This window comes from Mustela erminea, chromosome 1 (assembly GCF_009829155.1).
Source record: "Mustela erminea isolate mMusErm1 chromosome 1, mMusErm1.Pri, whole genome shotgun sequence".
NCBI classification, from domain to species: domain Eukaryota; kingdom Metazoa; phylum Chordata; class Mammalia; order Carnivora; family Mustelidae; genus Mustela; species Mustela erminea.
The window spans coordinates 60,765,384-60,775,625 of record NC_045614.1 but is presented as its reverse complement, the minus strand read 5'-3'; the positions used below and the strand labels follow the sequence as shown (position 1 = coordinate 60,775,625).

At 43.7% G+C, this 10,242-nt stretch overlaps 1 protein-coding gene across 1 annotated transcript; it reads left to right on the top strand.

The window, feature by feature from the left end:
• Positions 1-5,964: 5,964 nt before the first annotated feature.
• Positions 5,965-9,671, top strand: RPL14 (ribosomal protein L14). Its single transcript, XM_032344522.1, has 6 exons — positions 5,965-6,075; positions 6,562-6,663; positions 7,208-7,302; positions 8,885-8,984; positions 9,079-9,132; positions 9,342-9,671. Exons 1-6 carry the CDS (start codon positions 6,073-6,075, stop codon positions 9,618-9,620), a joined length of 633 nt encoding a protein of 210 aa, XP_032200413.1. The 5' UTR covers positions 5,965-6,072; the 3' UTR covers positions 9,621-9,671.
• The last annotated feature ends 571 nt before the right edge of the window (positions 9,672-10,242 follow it).

Here is a 10,242-nt window from a genome sequence, read left to right as displayed (position 1 = left end):
TGATGTGAATGGGACTAGATGGTATTATGCTGACCAAAATAAGTCAATCAGAGAAAGACAACTGTCATATGATCTCTCTGATATGAGGAATTTGAGAGGCAGGGCAGGGGGCTGTGGTGGGTAGGAAAGGAAAAAATGAAACAAGATGGGATCGGGAGGGAGACAAACCATAAGAGACTCTTAATCTCACAAAACAAACTGAGGGTTGCTGGGGGGTGGAGAGTAAGGGATAGGGTGGTTGGGTTATGGACATTGGGGAGGGTATGTGCTATGGTGAGTGCTGTGAAATGTATAAGCCTAATGATTCACAGACCCGTATCCCTGGGGCAAATAATATATTATGTGTTAGTAAAAATAATTAAAAACAAAAAAACTTCCTCATTGATAAACCCTTCAGAGTTCTTTCCTTCTATATGTATAATCAGCATTTATGTGACATAAAAATTAGTTCTGACTGAGAAAGTAAAATCTAACTGCATGGCTCTTCCTTCAGGCAGAAAAAAAAAGAGATACAATTAAAAATAGTTATAAAGTTAAAAAGAAACAATATGTCTGCCAAGAAATACTACAGCTATAAAGTATTATAATAGCCTTCTTTTTTGAGCACTACTGCTTTCTTACTCACCTAGAAACTTTATTCTCAAGAATCAAGGACTCTCAGAAACTCTGGTGTTTGAAGTTTTATCAGTAAGAATGAAACTTTCATTTTTTAAGATTTTATTTATTTGAGAAGGTGGGGCAGAGGGAGAGGGAGAAACAGACTGCGCTGAGCAGGGAGCCAGATGCAGGGCTCCACCCCAGGACCCTGAGATCATGATCTTAGCAGAAGGCAGGCTTAACCGACTGAGCTACCAGGCCCCCAAGAATGAAATAATTTCAATTTACCACTCAGATACAAAGATTCAGAAAAGGGGTTTCTACACAAAATTCTCAAAGAAAGAGGACCATGGGTCTTTTTGCTATCTAGGAGTGATGCTGACCCTTTACACAGTCCTGCCTTGCATTGAGCCTATCAAAACTGTGTTTCATTTAAGTTTCATCCAAACTTTACACCTGCCCACAATCTGTAACTCAGTCTTTTCCTTCCTTTGGTTAAATGCCCTATGGTGTCTCTGGTGTGCAGTCTCCCTCATCAGAGTGAATCAACCTACATGATTGTGCTGGACTACAGATTTTTCCCCCGATGGTTTTAGGTTGATTGGGCGGAGACACTGTCTTGCTCAGCTCTGGCGGCTCCTAAGATGAAAATTTTGAAAGTAGATGTAACATGCCACTTGTTTTCACTCCCAAATATATATGCCAGGTAGGCATACATATGAATACCATGCCATTTTGGTCGTAACTGGGATGTGTTCACATCTCGGAAAGGTTACAGGAACAAGAATAGGTCAGAGGTCTAGGTAGCTTTCGGTTCACTTCTTGAACAGGGCCTAGATTTCTCTTTCGGGCATTGGACATTTTGTCTGCTAAACTGGACGCTTCCATCCTCTGTGACTTAAAGAAACAAACGAGACAAATCTACTCGGCCGAAGCTGAAAACAGCTATTCCGGGACCCATCTGGTTACGGGCGAACAGCTCTGGACAAGCTGACACCCGCAGGGACTCTAAGAGTAAGTGGGCGTGCTGCTGCCGTCCTCCGCGTCCCTGAGCTGGGATCCGGGACCAGCTTTACTCCTCTGCTCCGTGCTCCATGGCAGAAACCCAAAGCCGGGCGCCCGCCGTGCCCCGCACATCCATCTCTTGCGACAAGTAAGGGCAAGGGCGCAGCTTCAGACAGTCATAGCTTCCAAGATAGAACACGGCGAACGGACCGCGAAGGATGCCAGCCTAAGACCGCCCGGAGGCTGCCCGTTTAGCAGGCAAAGACCTCGGGTCCCCCGTTTCTCTACGTGACTAGACCAGCAGGGAACCGCGAACGGCTGGGGGCGTGGCTCCGCAGGGAGGCGCCGAATAAACTGGTGGGCGTGTCCATGACGCCATCTTGGATCCTGGCGTGTCCAGGAGTTGCCCTTCCTCCTGGTGATTGGACGAGCCCTTTGGGTGTCCCCCATACCTCAGCCAGCCTGAGGTATGCGCTCGGTCCGGTTGGTCTGGTTTGTGAAATCTGTAGTTGTTAATGATTTTCTTTCTCGTTCCTGAACGCCCGCGACCTCCGGAGGTACATAAGGCTTCATTGGACTTACCTACCCATTCTAATGGAGCTTCGAAGAAACCTGAAAACCGTCTTGGAGTTGCTTCGGGAGGAATCATTAGATGCTTCTTAATGGGCGTGGTGTTGTTCTTCAGGGAGCGTGGGGATCAAAGTCTAGGAAGAGGAGACACAACTGCATGAGTAGCCGCGAGACTTACAGCTATAATGGGATTAGGGGTGAGGGATGCAGGATTGCCACCGGGGGAAAACTAGGAAGGTGTTGAGGTGAGATTTTGGGGAGCCTTGAATGCCAGGCTAGGGATTTTGGACTTTATCCTGTGGAAGAGGGGATAAAAATGAACATTTGGAGGACTTTAAACAGGGGTGACATAATCAGATAGTGAAATTTAGAAAAATAATTCTGTAACTGAAGAATCCCAAGGTGTTTCTTCAAGTGTGTTTCAGTGAACAGATTGGGGAGCTTGTTTTACAAGTGCAGTTTCTTGGCTCTCCCTAGACCTGCAAATCAGATTCTCTGGTTGTAGAGCTAGGAAACATACATTTGGTGAAAAGAAATACAGAAATCTAAGAATGAAGATTTGAATTCTCACAAGCTGAGCACACTGGTGTAACCAGCACCTAGATGTGAATACATCACCAACAGCTCAGAAGCCTCTTAATCCCCAGAAACAGCTGCCCTCACCAAGATTAAACATGATCATTACTTTAAAAAAAAAAGAAAAAAGATTTTGTTTATTTGACAGAGAAAGAGATCACAAGTAGGCAGAGAGGCAGGCAGAGAGAGAGGGCGAAGCAGGCTCCCTGCTGAACAGACAGCATGATGCAGGGCTCAATCCCAGGATCCTGAGATCATGACCTGATCTGAAGGCAGAGGCTTTACCCACTGAGCCACCTAGGAGCCCCTAACATGATCATTACTTCTAACAATCAGATTGCCAGTTTGGGATTTTATATAATTAAGTCATACAGCATATACTCTTTATATCTGGCTTATTTCACTCAGTGTTATGTGTAAATTCATCTGAATTGTTCTTTTTTTTTCCTTTTTAAAGAAGGGAGTTGAGGGAAATTGGAAGGGGAGGTGAACCATGAGAGACCATGGACTCTGATAAACAATCTGAGGGTTTTGAAGGGGTGGGGGGTGGGAGGTTGGGGGAACCAGGTGTTGGGTATTAGGGCACAGATTGCATGGAGCACTGGGTGTGGTGCAAAAACAATACAACTGGTACAGAACTACAATCTCTGTGGACAAAAAAATAAGTCAAACAACAGCAATTGTGATGATAGCACTGAGGAAATAAAGTTGAGCTAGAAAAGGAGGAAAGGGGGGCGCCTGGGTGGCTCAGTGGGTTAAAGCCTCTGCCTTCGGCTTAGGTCTGATCCCAGGGTCCAACTCTCTGCTCAGCGGGGAGCCTGCTTCCCCCTCTCTACCTGCCTCTCTGCCTACTTATGATCTCTCTCTTTCTGTGAAATAAATTAAAAATCTTAAAAAAATTTTTTTTAAGGGAGGAAGGGGACTAATCTATTTTTTTAATGTGCTAGGTTAAGTCTCTCAGAAGAGATATCTGGAAAAAAAAAATAGAAGAGATGGTTGGCACTACTATGCAATGAGTATGAACAAAGGGGAGAACATTTCTGGCAGGAGGAGTTACCATGTGAAAAACTCAGATCAGGAGAGAACTTGGCCTGTTTAAGACCAGTGTAGCTGAGGCACAATAAGGATGGGAAAGGAGGAATGGCACAGGTGTGTTTGAATATAGGAGCATATGATGCAGGGCCTTGTAGGCTACAGTAAGAAATTTAGATTTTATTATTGTTATTTTTTAAGATTTTATTTATTTGAGAGACAGAGCATATGAGTGCAAGTTGGGGGAGGGGCAGAATGAGAGGGAGAAACAGACTTGCTTGCCTAGCAGGGAGCAGGCTGGATCTCAGGACCTCAGGATCTTGACTTGAGCTGAAGGCTTAATAACTGAGCCACCCACGGGCCCCTAAATTTTATTTTAAATACTGTAGAAAACCAATGAAGTGATGTTACTTAACAATGTGACTTAACAACGAAGAGGTGTTTCTTTTTATTTTTTTATTTATTTTTTTTTAAGATTTTATTTATTTATTTGACAGAGAGAAATTACAAGTACACTGAGAGGCAGGCAGAGAGAGAGAGAAGGAAGCAGGCTCCCTGCTGAGCAGAGAGCCCGATGCGGGACTCAATCCCAGGACCCTAGATCATGACCTGAGCCGAAGGCAGCAGCTTAACCCACTGAGCCACCCAGGCGCCCGAGGTGTTTCTTTTTAAAAGATCCCTCTGGGGGCGCCTGGTTTGCTCAGTGGGTTAAAGCCTCTGCCTTTGGCTCAGGTCATGATCCCAGGGTCCTGGGATGGAGCCCCGCATCGGTCTCTCTGCTCAGCGGGGAGCCTGCTTCCTCCTCTCTCTCTCTCTGCCTGCTTCCCTGCCTACTTGTGATCTCTGTCAAATAAATAAATAAAATCTTTAAAAATAAAATAAAAGATCCCTCTGTTTGATGAGCAGAGAATGGATTAAAGGAGGCAATAGAGAAAGCAGGTCATTTAGGAGGCTGGTAGAACAGTCTTGGAAGATACTGGCATAGAGCTTAGAGGAAAGGACTGAAAGACATTTGGGGATTGCCAGTACAATGATCGCCTTAATCCAGCAATGAAAGGTAACACTATATATTTAAGCAATGAGATATCCTATGTATGTATTCTTATGTTTTGTATCAAGGGCATAGCGTTTCTCCCAAAAATGCATAATCTGAATCTGATCATGGGGGAAACAACAAGTCAATGTTGAGAGAAAGTCTACAAACCAATTAGCCTGTATTTTAAAATGTCAGTATTATGAAAGACAAAGATGTAGGAACTATTATAGATTTTAAGACTAGACATGAAGCTTCCAATTTATAATCCTCTATTAGATTATGAACCAGGAAACAAAATTTTTATTTGCACAAAAGGATGTAAGTGGGACAACTGATAACATCTGAATAAAACTACAGCATAAATGATAAATTATGTTAGTATAATTTTCCTAATTTTGATCTTTGTACTGATTATGTAAGATAATGTCCACTTTTAGGAAATAGCACACAAGTGCTATTTAGAGATAAAGGAATCTTCTCAAATGATTCAGAAAAAAACGATGGAACAATAAAGCAAACATAAAATGTTAACGTTTGGGGAGAGGTGCCTTGGCAGCTTAGTCAATTAAGCATCCGACTCTTGATTGCAGCTCAGGTCATGATTTCAGGATCATACGATCAAGCCCCATGTCAGGCTCTGCACTGGGTGTGGAGCCTGTTTAAGATTCTTTCTCCCTCTGCGTCTCTCTCTCAATGAATAAATTCCCTCTGCGTCTCTCTCTCTCAATAAAAAAGTAAATAGTGTTAGTATTTGGGGAATCTAAGAAAAGCATTTATGGCAATTATTTGTACTAGTTTTGCAACTTTTCTGTAAGTCTGAATTACTTTAAAATAAAATGTAACAGAATTGCAGAATCACTTAGGCAGAGAAAAAAAATGTAATACTAAGCCATTAGTAACATTTAGACAAAATTCTGAAAATACTTAGTAACGGAAGGAAAAATGGAAGAATGTTAAAAGAAAAATGTAATGAAAGGTGTGCTCCTCCTCACCCTAAAGTCGTAAAAGATAACCGGGCTCCCGCTATACCCGGCGTATCACAGAAGCTACTCTCACTACTAGCCTTTAGAAAAGGGCAGAAAACTTCCGACACACTCCCGACCTGTTTTCCCAGTGAGCATGCGTGTGCGTATGCACGTATGACCCCAACCAATAGGTGCCCACGTCGGCAGCTCGTTACTTGAAGGGGCGGGGCGCCCTGCTACACATGCGCACGATCGAGCGGGCCTTCTTCCTTCTCGCCCAACGCCGCCAACATGGTGAGTATTGCTGTTTGGGGCTCCTGGTCTGGAGGCCATGCTGCTCCACTTCCGCCTGGTAGGGGGAACGAAAGCTTGGAACGACCCCCATCGGGTCTTAGGTAGCGTGCGGTGAGGGTCCCTGGGCGTGTGGAGCACGGAGTTTAGGAGCTCTCCGGGCTTGCGGCGGACGAGCGCGTGGAGGGCCATGCAGGCCCGGCACGCCTTGGGCCTCGGGAGCGCGCCGTGACCGCCAGAGCTGGAAAGCTGGAGCCACCCGGGGTGTACCGGGGCCCAATCAGACTGGGTCTTTGGAGGCTCCATATGCCTGAAGGCCAGCGGGAACGCGGCTTTTGCCGCTGCTGGCTCTGCGTATTTTGCCCATCTATCATGTCGTCCCTTGGCACTTGGGCGTGTACTCCCTACGTTCTTTCTCGCTATACATAGTTACACTGCCTGTGACCTGCAAAACTTTAGAAGTCTCACTCTATCCCTTCTCGATTTTAGGTGTTCAGGCGTTTCGTGGAGGTTGGCCGGGTGGCCTACGTCTCCTTTGGGCCTCATGCCGGGAAGCTGGTCGCAATTGTAGATGTTATTGACCAGAACAGGGTAAGTGTAAGGAAAAGTGTCGATTTCACATGCTAATGACTGATAAGCAGCATAGATGGTAATGGCACTTTTCCCAGCGGCCCTCTAAAGTAGGACTGTTACGGGTAGTAGGGTATTTTTTACCATAGAGGAGACAGGCTGTGCAAAATGGGGATTTCAAGCACAGGCTTGAGCTGGCCAGTATCACTGAGTTTGAGTATTAACTTTGCCACTTAACCTAACCAGACCTTTTACTAATTATGGGTTGAAACATTGGGGGACTTCAAAGGCGTTCATACACGGGAACTGAGTTCTGAATAAAGCCAGGCATAAGCTCTCAGTGCCCTTGTGTGCTGTTGTTGGAAACAAGGATTAAAGACTTAGAAATTGCCCAGTAAGGTCCATGTAGTTAGGTTATAGGGTACACTACTAATAATAGTTTCATCTTTCTTTAAAGCATTTAAGTAGCCGAGATTTGGTGATTCTGGAAGGATAAATACACAGACAGTGTGCTTGAGTTGCTGCTTTGTTCTGCACTGAAATTTTTTTATCTTACTTGTTCTAGGCTTTGGTTGACGGACCTTGCACTCAGGTGAGGAGACAGGCTATGCCTTTCAAGTGCATGCAGCTCACTGACTTCATCCTCAAATTCCCTCACAGGTAACTATCCACCAACCAATGCCCCTCTCCCAGCTTTTCTTGCTTAGCAAAAATCTGCTTAGTTTAATTCAAAACTGTTTTTGCTATCTTGTTTGTTTCTTGAGAAGGGAGTATGCAGCGTTGAAGAGGAAGAGCAATTCAGAAGAGGGATTTTCAGTATAGAAATGGGGGGCCATTGTTTACTTTTTAAATGTCCTGTGATTATCTTCCACCCTGCCAGTTCTCTGGCTTCATCTTTATCCAGATTTGCCGTCCTTTTTCCTGCCGTATTTCAGGATTTACACAACAAAGACTTCCCTAAGGAATTCTGGTCTCCCAAACATACTTTTAGTCATCTTTAGCTTCAGAACAAAAATACTAATTATTTTCTCTCACAATATTAGCTGTTATCAGTTGAGTTTCTAGTGTGTGGCAGTTATTAAGTATTTGACTTATGTTGTCTAGTTTTGACAGCTCCTAAGGAAATTCTATTCCCAGTTCCTTATGGGGAATTGAGGAAATCAGTAGTGTTTCTTTCTTGATGTGATGTGAATTATGGAAGTTAAAACGCTGTGGTGGTTACTCTTGGGCTGTTTGAGCTACAGTGGCAATCGCAGTAGAACGTGTTGGTATGTGTACTGCTGGTTTATTTTTTAAACGTGCAGGGTTTTGATACTTGAAATTTGAAAGGAACTTCCAAAATGGTTATAATTAGATGTGGTGTTTGACCACATCTTTTTTAGCGTTGTACAGCAGGCATGAGGATTAGTATTACATCATCCTTTATGTAAAGGAAATTGCTTCCTGTATATCCAGTGCAGTAGAGTGATGTTATATACAAGATCAGAGATGATTTTTAAATAGAGAAAATGAGCTGGTTTGCATTTTTTATTAAAATGGTGTATTCGAGGGGCGCCTGGGTGGCTCAGTGGGTTAAAGCCTCTGCTTTCGGCTCAGGTCATGATCCCAGGATCCTGGGATCGAGCCCCGCATCGGGCTCTCTGCTCAGCAAGGAGCCTGCTTTCCTTCCTCTCTCTCTGCCTGCCTCTCTGCCTATTTGTGATCTCTGTCTGTCAAATAAATTTAAAAAAAAATTTTTTTTTTTTTTTTAAAGTATATTTGAGGAGCTCCTGGCTGCCACAGGCAATAGAGCATGTAACTCTTGATCTTGGGGAGTTGTGAGTTCAAGCCCCATATTTGGACCTAGAGCTTATTTTAAAAATCGGGCACCTGGGTGGCTCATTCAGTTAAGTGTCTGCCTTTGATTCAGGTCGAGATCTCAGGGTCCTGGGATCGAGCCCCGTGTTGAACTCTGTTCTCCCTCTGTGTTCTCTTACTCTTTCAAATAAATAAAATCGTGTTTGGGATTATGAGACTTCCTGGTTTAGTGAACAGCGTTCAAGTTAGTAAAACACAAGATACGTGGGGTATGTTGTCAACCTAGAGTTGGAAGTATAATGAATGGGAAGGGTGTTTTTGGCATCGTTTGCTGATGCTTTTTAACTTAGGGGGTATAAATTGTGCTTTCAGGGGGCTCAAAGCTGTCCTTGGATCTATGTGGCTTCAAAGCTGATTCCTTAATCTGATCTTGGCTCTTTCCCAGTGCCCGCCAGAAGTATGTCCGACAAGCCTGGGAGAAGGCAGATATCAATACAAAATGGGCAGCCACGAGATGGGCCAAGAAGATTGAAGCCAGAGAAAGGGTAATGGCTTTGGGTCATTTGAATTGTGACCTTTTCTTTTTTGGAGGGGTGATAGGTGGTATGAGCGATTGTTTATTTACTTTATTTTTAACAGAAAGCTAAGATGACTGATTTTGATCGTTATAAAGTCATGAAGGCAAAGAAAATGGTAAGTTTTTAAATTATTACAAGATTTTTATATTCTTACCCCAAATTTGTCTGAGAATTCTGTCTGCCCAAGTTTGGTAGACTACACTTGAATTCATAGGGGTTTTTGACATAAAGTTTGTTTCCTTTCATGTGCATTCTGAACATACAGGATGAACAGCAAAATAGTTTTTTGTGTGCATACATAATTAATATATTGATATTTTTCAGAGGAACAGAATAATCAAGCTTGAAGTTCGGAAGCTACAGAAAGCAGCTCTCCTGAAAGCTTCTCCTAAAAAAGCACTGGCTACTAAGGGTGCAGCTGCAGCAGCTGCTGCGAAGGTTCCAGCCAAAAAGATGGCTGCTGCGGGCAAGAAGGCTCCAGCCCAGAAGGTTCCTGCCCCAAAAGCTGCAGGCCAGAAGGCAGCACCTCCAAAGGCTCAGAAAGGTCAGAAAGCTCCAGCCCAGAAAGCGCCTGCTCCAAAGGCATCTGGCAAGAAAGCATAGAAACCATAAGAGCCTTTAAAAGACAAGTAATAAAGGTTGTTTTTGACATGCTGGCGAGTGCGCTTGATCTGTGACGTAAAGTCTTTGGCCAGGGTCGGGATTATGGAGCAGATTGCTAGGATTGTTAATGTTATCGTTAGAGAATTGGTTCTTTAGCCCTAGTCTGTCCAGGGTCAGTATAAAGCCATCATAAAATCGTAACTAGTGTGCTCATGGGAAATGGATCATTTAGAGCTCCCAGTGAGTTTTTCTCCTTTTATAAATATACTTCCTATAAATACATTCCAGCAGCTTTTGATGCTTAAGAGTTTTCTAATTTTTTTTAGAAAATACACTGTAGGAAACCAAGACAAGTAAACAAAATATATTATGGTATGGTAATTAGTTACTGTTATTATCCCCTATTATTTTTTTTTAAGATTTTATTTATTTGACAAACAGATCACAAGTAGAGAGAGGGGGAAGCAGAGGCTCCCTGCTGAGCAGAGAGCCTGATGCAGGGCTTGATCCCAGGACCCTGGGATCATGACCCGAGCCCAAGGCAGAGGCTTTAACCCACTGAGCCACCCAGTCGCCCCTATTCCCTATTATTTCTAACCAAAAGCTGGCTTCTGAGCCTCAC

Excerpts from the sequence above, each read along its gene's own strand:
- RPL14 (XM_032344522.1), top strand. Across the intron at positions 7,303-8,884 it reads ATCCTCAAATTCCCTCACAG|TGCCCGCCAGAAGTATGTCC; the intron begins GTAACTATCCAC and ends GCTCTTTCCCAG. Across the intron at positions 8,985-9,078 it reads AGATTGAAGCCAGAGAAAGG|AAAGCTAAGATGACTGATTT; the intron begins GTAATGGCTTTG and ends TATTTTTAACAG.